The sequence below is a fragment of the Centruroides sculpturatus genome, unplaced genomic scaffold (genome assembly GCF_000671375.1).
Source record: "Centruroides sculpturatus isolate CEXI.00-Female unplaced genomic scaffold, Cexi_2.0 scaffold2144, whole genome shotgun sequence".
NCBI classification, from domain to species: domain Eukaryota; kingdom Metazoa; phylum Arthropoda; class Arachnida; order Scorpiones; family Buthidae; genus Centruroides; species Centruroides sculpturatus.
This window is the reverse complement of record NW_019386637.1, coordinates 2,237-19,645: the sequence shown is the minus strand read 5'-3', so window position 1 is coordinate 19,645 and position 17,409 is coordinate 2,237. Positions and strand designations below refer to the sequence as shown.

The following is a 17,409-nucleotide window of genomic DNA, read 5'->3' as shown; positions in this document are numbered from 1 at the left end:
TATATATATATATATATATATAGATATAGATAATAAATATTATCGATATTAATTTAATTATAATTATTAAGATCTCTGAAAATGGATTACTGTATAAATTGAAATTGTTGTTTTATACAGATTTAGTATATAAATCTGTTATTTTGCTTATTATTATTCACTGTTTTTAGTATTGTATCTGAAATGATTGTGATTTTTTAATTATATATAAATTGTTTAGTTTTTACAAATTTAATAAATTTTTACAATATCAAAATTGTTTTTAACAGTTAACATAGTAATTAATGAGAATTGATAATAAAAATAAAAAGAATAGCCTGCTATGTAATTTTTCAAACAATTTCCTGCTTCGTATGAAAAGTACGATTGATTTTATTGAACAGCTTAGCCTGTTTTTAGTAAATGCATTTTTTAAGGAGAATTTTTATAATTTGATAAAATAATACATATTAATATTCAGAATTCTGTTATTAATATTAATTTTTCAGTAAAATATAACTAGATTCATAAAGACGTTTGATTATTTTTAATACAATTTATTGTGTATGTTTCTATTTTTGTGCATACAACCTACATTTTTTCTATGTTTATTATTTTGAAATAGGTTGGACCCTTTAGGGTGAGTTATATAATGATTTTATGTTAAAATTACCTACTTTTACCTCTGTGCTTCCACTAATGGCTGCTTCCATAGACACAGGGTATATTGTGAATGAATTATTTGAAGCGTTTTTGTTCTAGCAACTTTTTGCAGTTTGTATGTACAAAAATATAGTATTTTAAATTTAAATATTTATAATTCTTGCTATGAGAAATGAAACTTCATTTCTAACTAAGCATTTATCTATTAATTTTTAAAATGAATAAATCTATAAATAGCATTCTAGTTTTGTCTGTAAATAAGATATTTTGACTTCTCAATCTGTAATTTTACCTAAACAACTTTGGTGTTATGTATGTGCATGATTACTCTTCTGAACAGTGTATTGTATAATGCTGCACAAATCATTAGTGACATTACAATGTCATTATGATTTCCTTTTGATTATTCTCATATAATCATTTATACATAATGTCTATATGCTGAGGGTCACAAAATAGGCTGTATTATTCTCTGGAATCAATAAATAAATGTTTTTACATATTTTAGTCAATTAGACTTGATTGTCTACTGTATTAAGGTGAAGTATAGCCCATATGTTGATCGCAGCCATCAAAAGCAAACAGAAATGCAGAGCTTAACACACAGGCTGAAATATAATTGACCAACTGCTTACTAATTACTGGACAGAGATGATACTTGTATGGGTATGCCTGTGGATATTGACAATTGGTTAATATTAAAGTTTCAAAGATCAGCGATGATTGTTGGATTGCTCACGAGAACCTTGCAAGCATCATTCGTAAAGGTTGGTGCTGCAGCAGTGAAAGATTGAAACTATATTATTCAGCCAAGTATGTGGGAAAATGGATGCTAATTGAAAACTAAAAACAAAGTGATCATTTACTTATGTCAGCAGTCTCATTTCCCAGCAGTGAGTTGGGTGTCTCTCATTAAGCTGATCTGGTTGTATTTTTGTCTCCCAGTGAAAGTTTTGTTCATCTGAAAAGAAAAATAGAAATTTCAAATCCAGTAGAAAAAGGATGCATGATGGTGTAGGCTACATGTCAATGTGATATCCAGGATGGGCATCACTTTGAAATGTAAATCTTAATGTTCTGCTGATACAAGACAAAAACATCTGTGTAGCAAAAGTTGTACCAGTCTATCACTGTGTAACTGGGCCATGTTGTATTTGTGTACAGTATGAGTGTTTCCACCAACACTCATACTGTACACAAATGAGTGTTTCCAACAACACTCATATTGTACACAAATGAGTGTTTCCACCAACACTCATTTATTCACGAGTAAAACACCAGTCACAGCTGCTGTTTTACTCGTGAGTAAATAAGCTCAACACCTATGAAAGGCAAACAAAAAGACAACGTTTTTCCTTAATCCATAGGATCAATACAGCAACACAGATTTTAGTAAAAAATAAAAGATTTTACAAGTATTTTGTGATCAACACAAATCATACTTTTTCACGGAGAAATACATGTCTTCAAAAAAAATATTGAGTGCAAACAAAGCTACAGAGATGGATAAATTCAATCCATCCACTTGGAACCAATCCCATGCACTTGATGCTTGGAACATATGATATGAAGTTGACAAAGTATCACAACAAAGCCTAATGCAATTAGTCTGAAATGACAATTAATAATTATTAATTTGCATTATGTCAAGAATGATGAATGATTTCTGACAGAATGGATTGATTTCTAAATGACAGAATGGATTGATTTCTAAATGGGCTAAGTTATTGCTTAGTTCAAAAATATGTAAGTGCAGTTTAGTATCACTGCAAACATTTGTTTACGTATAAATGAATTTCTTCAGTAATGAATAGGGCAGTATAAAATCAGTTAAACTAGATGAAGCATGAGATCTACAAAATGGTAAAGTTTATATGTAGCCACTCCAGTAAAAAGGCATCTCTTAAATTTGAGGATGATAAATTAAAAAATTATTATTAGAATCTAAGGTGGGAGAGCTGCAGGGTTGCAAGTAAAATACTTTGATTTGTCTATGAAGATATTGGGCCGCTGGCTAAGGATAAGATTTATGAAACTTTGCTAGGATGGACTGACAATGGTGTTCTTGTGCTAATATCACCTAAAATATGAATTCCAAAGAGGTTCTGTGAGAGCTGCATTAAGGCTCATAGAGGAATGGATTAAAACTACAGAGGACCCAAGATTGAATTTTGGCACTGGTAAGTGGAAGTATTAATGATGATTATAATTACAAGTAATGGAGAGTAATGCTGGAAGATAAGAGCAAGGGAGAAAATAGGCAGAACAATGTGGAAATGGCAGATAGCAGAGAAAAGGGAGTACACAAAAGTGACATCTTAAATAATGAGTTTGAGAATTTTTTCAGATGCAAAAATCTTTCCTGGTATCCATGGATCACCTCCATGAAAAAACTGGTACCTCTTTTTTTGGATGTGTCTGGAAGTGATGTCACAAATTTTGGACCCAAATATCTTAGAGTCACATATAAGCCTACAGTTGCTTCTGCATTTTTGCTCATATAAGAGAGTTCTGTAAAAATTTTAAACCCCTCTATGTCCCAGCAGAGATAAAATCTTTTTAATGCAATTTTCGAAACTTTGGAATATGTATAAGAGAGACCAGGATATTCCTGAACATTGGGTTTATGAACACGACAATAATTAAAAGAGTGACGACTTCCACTATTTATATAAACAATGCATTAATGTTTAGCACTGATTCTAGTACCAGTCTGTTATGGATAGAGAGCTGCAGATGGAAACAAAGAAATAAGCTATATTTGTGATGAATTCGTATGAAAAAGCAAGATTCAAATATTGCAATTTATAGCCAGTTGGAAGTAGCAAATTGATGTTTTTTTGAATGGGTTCCGTTTTATTTTTATGTAAAAATAGTTTTGTCAATGGAGATGTAACAGCATTATAAGAAATTCTGTGACTAGTAATGCAATTTCAATTTTTTTTAATGCTCCGATAGCAGATACAATGTTATTTCTATATCTTATTTGTAACGTTTAATGTGTTAATCGTTTGTACATATCTTTTAAACTGTAAATGTTCGAATTAAACTTCCAACATCTAATAAGTTTTGTAAAATGTTTAAGAATTACACAGGAATATGAATTTTTCATTCCAGTATATTTTTACAGAGGTTATAGTATTAAAAAAAAATTTTTTTTTGTTAATGTTTGTTATTGAAAGTAGCCAAAATATATTTTATAGAATTTTTTCAGTCGTTGCTATAATCTCATGAAAAAAGAAAACACAGAAAATTTTTAAAAGGTCTAGTTTAGTGGTGGAGAACCTATTAGCCACGGGTCAGACACTGACCAAGCAGAATTTTTAAATGACGCACGCATTGATTTTTATAAACTTATTTTCGTTTCATCGTAAAACGGGGAGATGTACCAGTGCTGAACTAAATGGCAGCCTTGTCGTACGTATTTAGAAATGTTTAATACAGTAGAACTTCGTTTATCCAAAAGTCGGTTATCCGAAAGAATTCCAGTCAGGTAATTTAAATTTTCGCTGGTGCTGTGGCGCTGCAGTCTTTGGCTATATCTTGGGCTACTCCAATATCTTTTTGTTGATGTGTGTGTTTTAGCTGGCAGCACTGGCACTTTTGTGTGGTGTTTTTCTGAAGACTGTGTGTCGTGCTGAATCGAACGTGTTTGATACTAGATTAACTTCTAAAGTATATTTTTTATATTTTTCAATATATTTATTTTGTTTGTAAAAAATAAAGAAATAATTTTTAACGATACAATAGCCACGATTATTTTTTTTAAAAGTTTAGATTATGCTTAACATCGATGAAAATTCAACGCGAAGCGACACGCAACTGAGGAAAAATTTCACCACAGGATAAGTTAATATATTTTTTCGCACATAATCGGTTATCCAAAAAATAAGTTATTTGAACAATCCCAGTTCCCAATTGATTCGGATAAACGACGCTCTACTGTAATTCAACAGTATTTTATTATTATTATTATTATTATTAAAGTTTCTCACTTACATACGTATAAATATCAAGTACGTTAATAAGAAATTTCTTCTCAAATTATTGTATTCTAAATATAAATATTTTTTAGTTGTACCCCTGTTGGCAATTAAAAAAATTAAAAAACGATACAACTTCCAGATCATATCAAACAGAATGGCTTGATAAATATGCTGCCATTGAAAAGAATAAAACGACTTTGTGTTTAATTTTTAACGAAAAGGTCACTTCACGTACCGTAAAAAGACATTTTGGAAAGATTCATTTTAACTGCAAAGCCTTTCTTATTGTATTATTTTGCCATTTTATTCCCCTTGTTGACACGTTTCCAAGGGCTGTTATTTGATCAGAATTGAAAATTAATTTTATGTTTGTACTGTTGTGTGTTGACTCTAGACTCTAATTTTCTTATCTCTTCACAGAGATCCTTCTTACTTTTCCGCACTCTTTCAACTCTTTGTAACGCATTACGCAATTGAGATTTCAATTCATTAATCTGTTTTGATTTTGGTGACAGTGGCTGGTTGACAAAATTACTGGAGTCTTGAAATACTGGATCAGATGTCTCATTATCTTCATCTTCATTCGTGCTTTTACATTATTAACCATTTTCTTCAAAAAGAAACTAAGTATGCAATAAAAAAACATAGAATATTTCAAATTTATATTATAAACATACCTGTACTGGGCCGCATAGATGTCATAAGAGATAAATTTGTAGCATAACTGTGGCCCAAGGTCGGATCTATACGCTCACAATTGTTTCTATGCACTGTTTTTGGTTCAGAGCATCTTCTCATAGGTGCAGGTCTGTGAGAAAAAAGTGTAGGCACGGCATCACGCTTCAGCAATCTTCTTCCATTTTTCCTGTGATCCTCATACTGATCTTTCTCAAAATGAACGTATGAGACTTAATTGTAAATATACACATTTCACTAAGTCAAAATACTTATAAAGGCTAAAATGTATTAACAGACTTAATACACTTTAGCCTTAGTTTATTAATGTGCAATGTACAATTAAATAGGTAGGCAAAGCAGAAGTCCTTTCTCATCAAAATTTTGATTCTTACCTCACAAAGTAATGCATGGTTTCCAGGAATCCATAATTTCTCATTTTCATCCATCCTGTTTACTTTAATCGCCCATGTTTTTTTCCCCTAGCTTCATCACTAGGAAATCGATGCAGTTTGAATTTAGTAGCTCTATTTGAGCAATTAATAGCGAGGTTGCGGCCAAAGTTTTCGTTATAATAATTTTTTAAAGCGTGATTGGCTATAAAATTAAGATGAAATTCAATAGTATTATTAATAAATGTTGTCAATGTAATGCTTATTTTAAAATTTAAATCTATAATATTGCTTGTCCTGACTGACTGACTGAATGACTCACTCACTCACTGATTCATCATCGCCCAGAGCAAACCGCTTAACCTAAAGAGATGAAATTTGGTACACAGTTAGGGTACGTCATGAAAACGCACACTAAGAAGAGATTTTTCGAAATTCCACCGTGGAGGGGGAGAGGGAGAGCATTAAGGCTTAACCGGAAAAAACGTCTTCTACTGTACTATTTTGGATGCAATTTTTTCTTTTTATATGCGTTTTAGTGGGGTATACCATAGGAATTCACATTATGAAGGGATTTTTCGAAATTCTCTTGCGGGGGTAGTGCTAGAGGATTAAGGCTTAACCGGAAAAACGGCTTCTATTGTACTATTTTAGATGCGATTTTTCGTTTTCAACTACGTTTAATTTTTATTGAGTACTTAGATGTATTAAATTGATAACATTTCAGACATTGTTATAAATATTTTTATCTATTTCGATTTTAAAAATGTTCGAACCGTTTTAAATTCGAATTAGTTATTGTATATTGGTTCGATTATAGAACGATTGTAAACGTTCCAGAAAATTGATCAAATTGNGAGATTTGGCAAAATTGAAACAATTTTCGCGTAGGACCATGTGTATGGAGAAAAGAAAAGAAAATTTACACATTGAAGTACTAATAGTTTACGAAAATAATAATTTACGTGAACTATTAAATAGGTAAATGGGTAAAACCCTCGTACAACATGAAATGTAATAAATTTTTACATACTTAAGTATTTATAGTTCACGAAAATTATTATTTTCGTGAACTATAAATACTTAAGTATGTAAAAATTTATTACATTTCATGTTGTACGAGGGTTTTACCCATTTACCTATTTAATAGTTCACGTAAATTATTATTTTCGTAAACTATTAGTACTTCAATGTGTAAATTTTCTTTTCTTTTCTCCATACACATGGTCCTACGCGAAAATTGTTTCAATTTTGCCAAATCTCGACGCTTCTGCTTCTGGTGTTGCCAGATGTTTTTCCCTTATTCCATAAGTGCTTAGCACCATATAAGGAAATTTATAAAGATCTTTTAACTAGAAGCAAGCAATCTAAAATTACATACACTTTTTGCAAAAGGTAAAGCATGAATCTGAAAATAATGCAGAAAAATGCTCAGAGGATAACGATAACTTGGCAAAAATAAAACGCTCTCGGTTAATAGTGCTTTTAGTGATGAAAAAGAAAACATTGTTTATATTAATATGTATTACTTAAGAAAATTTTAATAAAGATATTTATCTTAATTATGAAAATATAGTAGCATGTTTTTTAACTTTTGGAACCTAACCCTCCTTTTCGTACTAGTTCTTTGTTTCGCATAACACGGCAATTTTTTGGAACGTAACTACCGTGTTATACGGGTTACTTGTATTTATACTGTATTATTTGTACTTGTACTGTACAATTTCAAAATTATTTTGTGTAATAATTCGACTCTGACTTAATGGCTATTTTGATATTATTGATCACAAAAGTTTAAAATCATTGATTTTCTTATCTGTTCCTTATTTTTGTTTGACAGAGTTGAATTGTTTGGACCACGTGGCGTGAACATTTAGTCAAGGTCTTCGTGAAAATGTGTAGATGATGAAACGTGTGAAAAAAGACCACTGAGTCATAACATTTGCACGTGCAAATGTTATGACTCAGTGCTCTTCTATCATGTTATCAACTATCCGTATGTTGTTGATGTCGATCGACATACAACATGTGTATGTTGTGATTGGGTAAATCAAATTAGCAAGCAGTGACACTAGTGAGACTTTATTAGACGAATTTTTTCGCATTTTTTCGTTATGGCATGAAATATTATTTTGTACTATAAATGGGACTGAAATATTATAATGTACTCAAAATGTACTAAAAATCTAAGTGTACTTTCCATGTACTCGAAATGGCAAAATGTACCCGAAAAGTACAAATGTACTAGGAATGGCAACGCTGGCTCGTTGGACACACACACTCACACACACAGCCCTCAGAGTCACATTACTCTCTATTGTTCTAANTATTAAGTATTTTGCAATAAATGAATTCATTTAGTGAAATAATGTTTTTAAATAATGGAAAAAATGTAATATTTTAAATTATTTTGATTTTTTAGATATTACGTCATAAGGACATCACAGGAAGTAGGATGTCGTCACCGGGCGTTAATGCGGTCACATGACTCCACGTCACTGCAAAAAACACGTGCTTCTGTTTACAATATTATCTTGTAAAGTAATTAACAAAGTTGAATAATAAATGTTAAAAATAACAGAAAGCTATCAATAACAAACATATAAGAGTTTAAATTAGTACAAAAACTAACAAAATAACTAAAAATACAACAAAAATGACTTTTATACGTTGCATTTACGTTTAAAAAAATAAAAATTATCATCAGATATCATGAAAAGTATAATAGAAATATGTAATCTACTAAATAAATTTGTAATATCACAAAAATGAGCACAAAAATTAAAGAAAAAGACAGAAAAAGGAACATTTTTGTCTAGACCAGTGTTTTTCAACCTGTGGGTCGCCACCTCCAAGGGGGTTGCAAAGCCTTACATGGGGGGTCGCGGGTAAAAGAAACAGACAAGTGTTTGTAGGACCTACGCTACAATAAAAAAACTACAATATCAGTGAGAAGGCTATGCCTGTTTATTTTACATTACAATTGGTTTTTCGAACGATATTTAAGTCTCAACAGAAAGAAAATTAAATACAGTACGTAGTTTTTAAAATCACTGATATAGTTTTAATATGGCTCTGGGGGGTCCCCAGAATTTTTTAACTTGTAAAGGGGTCGCGTATTCAAGAAGGTTGAAAAACACTGGTCTAGATTATAGATGACTTTGAGTTCTGTACCAGGTCTATTTCTATAAAAAATCGAAAATGACAAATTTATTTAAAAATAAAATCCAAAACAATTTATTCTATGTAAAATAAACTCAGAAGAAAACAATCGCGAAAACTGCATAAGTCTAACATGTAATACAGTTCTGAAAAAATATTTTTTCTGAATCGTTAATTTTCAGCGCAGATTTTTCTGCCAGGTGAGACACTGCTTATACTCTCAGCCTGCATAATAATCTGCCGGGTGAGATGCAATTAAAATGCAAACGAANACAAAGGGAGAGTTGTTTGTTTTCGATCAATAAATTGCTGTAATTATTAATTATAGTACCGGTACTTGAAATCTTTGCTTGTTCTTAGAATGTGCTCGGATAGCATAATTTAATTAATTTTTGTTAAATTCAGTAGCTGTTTTTAAAATGCAGCCGACGATCAATCTGGTTGTTCAAAAATATACTGTATTTGCTAAGTAAAAATCACGACTTATAATTTAGTGTTTTTTTTTTTTTAATAGTGTCGTCGTTTTTGAATTTAAAATGTGGTTTAACTCTTCGTTGGGAGATTTAAGAATTAAATTATTGGGTTTAGATACGTGTGTATATTCTAAAATTAGGGATTGTAATGTATTAAAGACTGGTTATTAAATTGTTGATATTTTTTGGATCGTGTGCTACAGACTTTTTCTTAATCTGTCAAAAATTATTTTACTCCCAAAATTATGTACATTTTAATTTCCATTTTAATACATTTCTGAAAATTGATGATAGAGATATGAAATGAAAGGTCACGAAGTATAAGAATTATTATAAAATAACTTCGTGTGTTATGAATGACTGCCATAATGCAAGATAGGAAGTAAATGCCCCTATTAGGAGCATATAAAGTATACAATACTGAAAAAAATGGGAGTTGGAGTAATATTTTTACCTCTTCTGACTCCGACTTCACAGACCTGGATTACCTGAGTAAATACAGTATATACAGTAATTGTAATTTACAAATGTATAATAAAAAATCATTTTTGTTTAATAACAAAATCACAATAAAATTTATTGGTTCAACTATGTTTATATGATTAAAGATAACTGCAGTAAGATTTAATTCCAATTTAGTTAATTAGGAATAAAAAGAGTAGAAGAAAATGGTCAAGATGGTGTTTGTAGAGTTGGTTATTGATTCAATTTGACAATTTTTTTCACTTATTTTTTATGTATAGTAAAATATTAAATACAATTGAGTTACTTTGAATGAAACGACGAAACAAATATTGCAGAAATAGCGTTAAAATAACTCGCTTCTTAGAATAGTGATTGGAATTAGCTAACCAGTTCTGTTCAAGTGAGAAATGTTTGAAAGCTTAATTGAGGTTAATTTTTATCTTATATTATGGGTCAATGTCAGTCCCCTAGAAAACTCTGCATTTGATAAATATAATTTTGCTAAAGCATTGATAAAATNCGAAAGGGCAAAATGTACCCGAAAAGTACAAATGTCCTAGGAATAACAACGCTGGCTCGTTGGACACACACACACACACACACACACAGCCCTCAGAGTCACATTACTCTCTATTGTTCTAAAGTGATTAGTCATATCCATCCAAGTAGGAACTAGGAAGGGTTGGAAAAAAATTTCTACAAAGGACAAACAATAGACAAAAAACAAAGAAAGGAAAATATATAAAAATTATAACAAAATATATATCTAATATGGCGTACAGCCACAATACGAAACGATCTTTACCGAATCTTAATTAAACATAAGACGCAAGTTTATGACACATAATTGACAAAAATTTAATCCTTCCAAAAAGTCGGGACACCGCGGGGTGCGAAACAAATTGTTAAAAATCGGAACTGTCGGAACATCTGGTCACCTTATCATTAATAGAAATATTAAAACATCATTCCATTTTAAATATGGATTAAAAATCAACATATAATAACGCGATAAATAAGCAACAATTCTGCTCTGCTTTTTCTCTTTCATGTCGTAAATAAAATTGTATAATATTTATTTATATCGAGATATTTTTTTACTCTTTCCAACCTGTGAGCCTCTTTTTACAAGCCCATTATGGGTTCGACCAGACCTACTATGGGGCTGACAGGTGGTGAGAAACGGGGTCCGTCATATCCGAACGGGCCACCACAAAATGTTAAAAATCGGGACTGTCGGGACGTCTGGTCACCATATTATTAACAGAAATATTAAAACATCATTTCATTTTAAATATGGATTAAATTCAACATATAATAACGTATGATAATGCGATAAATAACTAATAATTCTGCTCTGCTTTTAAATGGCCTAATCTCTTTCATGTCGTAAATAAAATTGTATAATTGTTATTTACATCTAGACATTAGACATCTTGTGTTGCATTTGATTAATATTTGTCATCATAATATATATCATGATAGAATTATTGTCGTTAGCCAGCGATTTTACCTTTGTTGTTTCATATAGTCAATAATAATAATAACGCGTTTCTAATTACAATAAAAATACTATAGTATATTATGATCTATCGCGTAATGTCTCCAAAGTTAAGCGAATNATCAAGATAGAATTATTGTCGTTAGCCAGCGATTTTACCTTTGTTGTTTCATATAGTCAATAATAATAATAACGCGTTTCTAATTACAATAAAAATACTATAGTATATTATGATCTATCGCGTAATGTCTCCAAAGTTAAGCGAATTATTTGCAGAAAGAATCAAGAAACACGTTAGAAAACACGTAAAGAAGAAAGAAAGTTATCAAGAAACACGTCAGAGATGAGTATCACGTCACCGAATGACACCCACAGCATCGGCTTCGTACGCCGATGCCACTCCGCGTGGAAAACAAGCTTAAGCAACTGATCTCCGAATGGTGCACAATCAGTAAATATTTCTACAATTTTTTCTTTCTAGCATATTTTATATGGATTATTCCAAAAAATTATACGTGTTTTGAAAAAGTTCGAGTCACATTAGTCTTGAATCAATTCATTTTATGAAAGACTACTCGGTAAACCTTTCAAACAGCCTTATCACTTTAGAATGAGCACGTGCAGTTTACGGGTACCCCCTAAGCTGCACGTGCTCTTTGGATGCGTTTACTTTTCGCTAGCTTTCAAGCTCGCCCAGCTGACACCTAACGCAGCCTGACGTCATACTAGCACGCTCCTAAAAGTATACACATTAATGGATGCCGTCATCTTTGAACAAACTTCAAGCTCGTTGTAAATTCTCCGAGCACGCCGAGCGCTCTAGGAATGCTAGCAATGACGTCACGGATGCGAAAAGTAAACATCGTGCTCATTGGTAGCCAACAAAAAGTATATAGGCTGAGCGTGCTAGGGGCGAGATCAGAGATAAAAGTAAACGCACCCTTTATAAGGTTGCCGAGGTTACTGTAAGGTTGTAAAAAGTCAGTGGAACGCTAGATATTCGTTATAACGAAATGGCTAGTGCCAGTAGTTCATCAAAAAGAAAACTTATCGTCGGTGGAAAGTATAAATTCATACGTAAGATTGGAAGTGGTTCGTTCGGACACATTTTTCTTGGCATCGACATCACAAATAAAGAACGGGTTGCTATAAAATTGGAGCCAAGAGAGGTAAAGAATCCACGACTACTCTACGAAAATAATGTATATGAAATTCTTCAAGGTGGTAACGGAATACCTCGTATACGATGGTATGGAGAAGAAAGTGATTTTAATGTTTTAGTCATGGATCTTCTTGGAATAAGTTTAGAAAACCTTTTTACGTTATATTCACGACATTTTACTACGAAAACTGTTTTAATGCTAGCTGATCAGATGATTGAACGAATTGAATATGTTCACAATAAGAATTTCATTCATCGAGACATTAAACCAGATAATTTTGTTATTGGAATTGGAAGACATCGCAGTAAGCTTTATCTCATAGACTTTGGTCTAGCAAAACAATATATTTGCAAAGGACAACATATACCTTATCGTGAGGATAAAGGTATGACTGGTACTATCAGTTATGTTAGCATTAATACCCATTTGGGTATTGAACAAAGTCGTAGGGACGATATGGAGTCGATAGGATATGTGTTAATGTATTTTAATCGTGGAAGTCTACCGTGGGAAGGCTTGGCAGCAGCAACCAAAAAACAAATGTATGAAAAAATAAGTGAAAAAAAAATGTCGATACCAGTAGAAGTTCTTTGTGATGGATTTCCGCCCGAGTTTGCAGCGTACTTGAATTACTGTCGAAGTCTCCGCTTTGATGAAACACCAGATTATACGTACCTGAGGCAATTATTTAGCAATTTATTTTGCACACTTAATTATCAATTCGACTACGTATTCGATTGGAATAAGCCTAAGCAAAAACAGAAGACCGACCAGTCGGAAGTAGAAAATTGATGTTTTTTGGTGGCTCATACTGATGGGTCCCGTTTTATTTTTATGTAAAACAGTTTTGTCAATGAAGATATAACAACATTATAAGAAATTCTGTGACTGGTAATGCATTTTCAATTTTTTTTAATGTTTCGATAGTAGATACAATGCTATTTTTATATCTGATTTGTAAAGTTTAATGTGTTAATCGTTTATATATACCTTTTAAACTGTAACTGTTCAAATTAAACTTCCAACATCTAATAACTCTTAACTTTTGTAGTGTTTAATTAATAATTACACAGGAATATGAATTTTTCATTCCAGTATATTTTACAGAGGTTATAGTACTATTAATGTTTATTATTGAAAGTAGCCAACATATATTTTATATAATTTTCTCAGTCGTTGCTATAATCTCACGGAAAAAGGAAACACAAATTTTTAAAAGGTGTAGTCACTTGTGCAATGTTTGCAAGGATCCGGAAGAAAAAAGTCTGGTCGTTAATTTCTAATAAACTGTACATTTAATGCCACATTACAGAAGTTCTAATCTTTTGTGTCTCTATAAAATTAATAGACTAAAAATACCCAAGCAAAAACAAAAATTAAGGCCGGATGGCCGAACGGTCAAGGCAACAACCTATCGCTTTGCGTAACCCGGGCTCAAATCCGGACGGATCGAATAAACTACAAAAACTTTTCGGAGTTTGATCCATTCGGATAATTTGGTTCCCCGTTCCTCACCACCCGGCCGCTATATTGTGGGCTTGGCCAAACCCATAATGGGCTTGCTATAAGAGACACTTTTAGTACACGTAGGTAGCCGAGTGGACTCCGTCTCCGTTTAATGGTGGTGACCAGACCCTATACACCACGAGCTCGATCGGGGGTTCGCGCTTCACTTGGACGAGCTGGCAGCGGGAGTTTTTACGGGTTTTCCTCCTTGCCAATGACACCTGAATAGGGGCCAGCTTACCCCAAAGTCCTCCTGGAAGGCTCTCTTTCTCGCGAGTGTCGTCTCTTATAACGCCGGCTTTGGTTACCTCGTGACCTCTCTCTTGTCTTCGGCTTGGTCGTCTTCGATAAGACTGCCTTTTCGGTCGCAGTGCGATCGGCCCCACTGTTTCTTCCGGAGTGAAAAGCGATGAGCTGCAGCACTCCTCTATCAAAAAAGTTGAAGTGAAATGATGTACGAGCAGGACGGGAAAAAGGCCGGGAAGCTAAAAAAGAATTGACTACTTTAGAAAAAATTTTTTAAAATAGCAGTAACTCATTTTTAATACTGTATTTTCTAAAAAATAAAAAAACTGCTTTTTTTCTAAAATATCCACTAAACAACACTAGTAGCTCGGGTCGTTCTCTAGTGGGCGTTCTAGCAGCAGCGGTGTCATTCCGTGGTATAAAATAAATTTATATTACAAATAAAAATAATATACTGAATGTTTCATGGCGTAGTCAAAAACACAAAAAATTACATCTAAATTAGTTCAGTAGAAGCCAAGTTCTTCAGGGTAATCATTAACCCTCTCTCTCGTTGAACAAATTTTAAAAAATCCCTTCTTAATGTGCATTCTCATGGCATACCATACTAAAACGCAGTCAAAAACGAAAAAAAAAACCGCATTTATTGTTATTTTAATATTGTTACGCAAAAAAACCGANCTGATAGTTGGGTAATAAACCGTTTTATTGTAATTTGTCTTTTTAAATTATTTTGAGTCGATATTAAAATTTGGAAAAGGGGGATTTCTAGATCGGTAAAATAGGCGAATTTCCTCCTACGACTTCGGTTGTTGTTCGGGATACAGTTAATATTTTAACGAAGTTCGAGCGAATACATAATTAGCAAAAAAAGTTAAAATAAAGTGATTAAACAAAATTTATTACAAATATCGTAAATAACGGTTCACAAATGCATACATAGAGATATTTTTTGAATTGGGGGAAATGGTCTTCACAATTTGAAATCGATCGAACACACTGTCTCGATACACTCGTATAAACGCTCGCCATCTATCGTGGGTTAAATGTACTATGCCAGAAACCTTCGAGGGAGTGTATTAAAAAACTTTCCTAAGTTTTATGGCAATCGGATAAACGGTGTGGTAATGCATAAAGGACATAAGACAGAGACACAGACAAACACACAGACATACATTCATTTTTATATATATAGATAATAGTCGACTCACGCAAGACCTACGTGTGGAGTGTAGTCTATCGATCAGTCCCAAAATATCCGCTGCCGCGTAGAATCACGGGAGCGTGTCCTGATCTTTTTATATATACCTTGGCACTCGGGGGTCTATTACGGATGATTAATGGAAAAAATTATTTTCTAACTGCTCTTGACACTGAAATTTTAAATTTTTAATTTCGTTTTCTAATTCGATTACCGAAATTTTGTCATCTTCAATAATTTTTACAGCATTTTGAAAAACAGTTTCTTGATTGTGCACTAACCAAGGCTGTGTACTTCGTCCGGCAATGATATTCAATACAAAATCTAAAATTCTAATTTTTATTCCTGTTTCAGAATCAAAAAACCTAATAACGTTTGGAAATATTTTTCTATCCTTATGATTACATGCGACAGAATATATAAAAATAAAATTTGTTTTTTTAGATTTTTTTCTAATTCTGACAAGGTATATGAGGAAAGCACATTACACACAATTGCCTCGGATTTTGTTCTAGCACAGTCAAATTTTTTGTTGAATAATCTATACTAATATTATAAAGAGGTAATGTTTGTAAGTTTGGTTGTAGCGTGTAATCTCCGAAACTACCCATCCGATTTTAAAAATTCTTTCACCAATATTTAGAATGGAACTTCAGGGTAGACATAGGCTGTATATTATTTCGTTAAACATTCATATAAATTAATTTAAAAGATATCATCTAGGTTAAGGCTTTTATGTCCAACAGATGGCGCTACGAGTACGACGCTCTAAGTTTGCTTTTCTGTGAGGATGAACTAAAGCAGATCATCTTTTATCTATCTATATAAATAAAAATGTAATGTTCGTTTGTTCCTACGGTTTTTTTTTAAATTTTGACATTGCGTTGTATTCAAATATGCACGTGTTTTTATATAATATTAGTACCTCGGGACGCCCCCTAGTGGGCATTCTTTACAATTTTCCATGAGGCACGGTTCCTTTGACTTTTTTGTTCCTATCAATATGCTCTACAACTCTGTTAAAGTCCGAATGGTAAGATTTACCCTCAGAATGAAGAGGTGCCGATCCCCCCAAATCGTACAGCCCTCTATTAACAATAAAGTCAAAGGAACCATACCCCTACTCGCGACCCTTCGAGAGATATAAGCCCCTGAAATAATAAATTCCTATTACAAATATACTGAATTATTTACATTGTTTTATTGTCCAAATTAATAATAAAAATTTATATTGTTAATTTAAATAAGAATTAAAATTGTTAATTTGAATGTTTGAAATATGACACGATAGGGGCGCCTCTAATGTCCGTTATCAAACGGTTACGGGACAGACCGATATCCGTTGAATGGGTTATATATATAGATACGTGTCGAAATTCCCCCCCACTGAAGGGAGATGGTTAGGATTAAGGCTTACGGTAAAGAACTNGCGTAGTCAAAAACGCAAAAAATTACATCTAAATTAGTTCAGTAGAAGCCAAGTTCTTCAGGGTAATCATTAACCCTCTCTCTCGTTGAACAAATTTTAAAAAATCCCTTCTTAATGTGCATTCTCATGGCATACCATACTAAAACGCAGTCAAAAACGAAAAAAAAAACGCATTTATTGTTATTTTAATATTGTTACGCAAAAAAACTGAATTTATTGTTAATTTAAATAATAGCTTGGGGCGCTCCTAGTGGCAATTCTTCTTCTTCGATGGTGTTTATATGGAGATTTTAGCTCAATGTAGGCTCTTTCTCCGAGTAGACTTGTGTATGATCGCTAGGCGACCGAACAGCCATACGTACGCGCGGGAAATAAATGCCTTCCGGGAGGACTTTTATGGGGAACTGGCCTCCTATTCAGTCGTTATAGGCAAGGAGAAAACCCGGAAAACTCCAAGCAGCCAGCCTGTCCGACCGTGGCGCGAACCCACGACGAACCTCCCAGTCTTTAGGGTCTGGTCACCACTACGATGAGCGGCAACGGAGACCACTCGCCCACTGGTGGGGGC

General features: G+C 32.8%; 1 protein-coding gene across 1 annotated transcript; it reads left to right on the top strand.

The window, feature by feature from the left end:
- Window positions 1-12,297: 12,297 nt before the first annotated feature.
- On the top strand, window positions 12,298-14,025 carry LOC111615460 (casein kinase I-like). Its single transcript, XM_023356869.1, has one exon. It carries the CDS (start codon window positions 12,310-12,312, stop codon window positions 13,249-13,251), a length of 942 nt encoding a protein of 313 aa, XP_023212637.1. The 5' UTR covers window positions 12,298-12,309; the 3' UTR covers window positions 13,252-14,025.
- The last annotated feature ends 3,384 nt before the right edge of the window (window positions 14,026-17,409 follow it).

What these genes read in the sequence shown, in the direction of transcription:
- LOC111615460 (XM_023356869.1), top strand. Translation starts at nt 12,310, where the DNA reads ATGGCTAGTGCCAGTAGTTCATCAAAAAGAAAACTTATCGTCGGTGGA.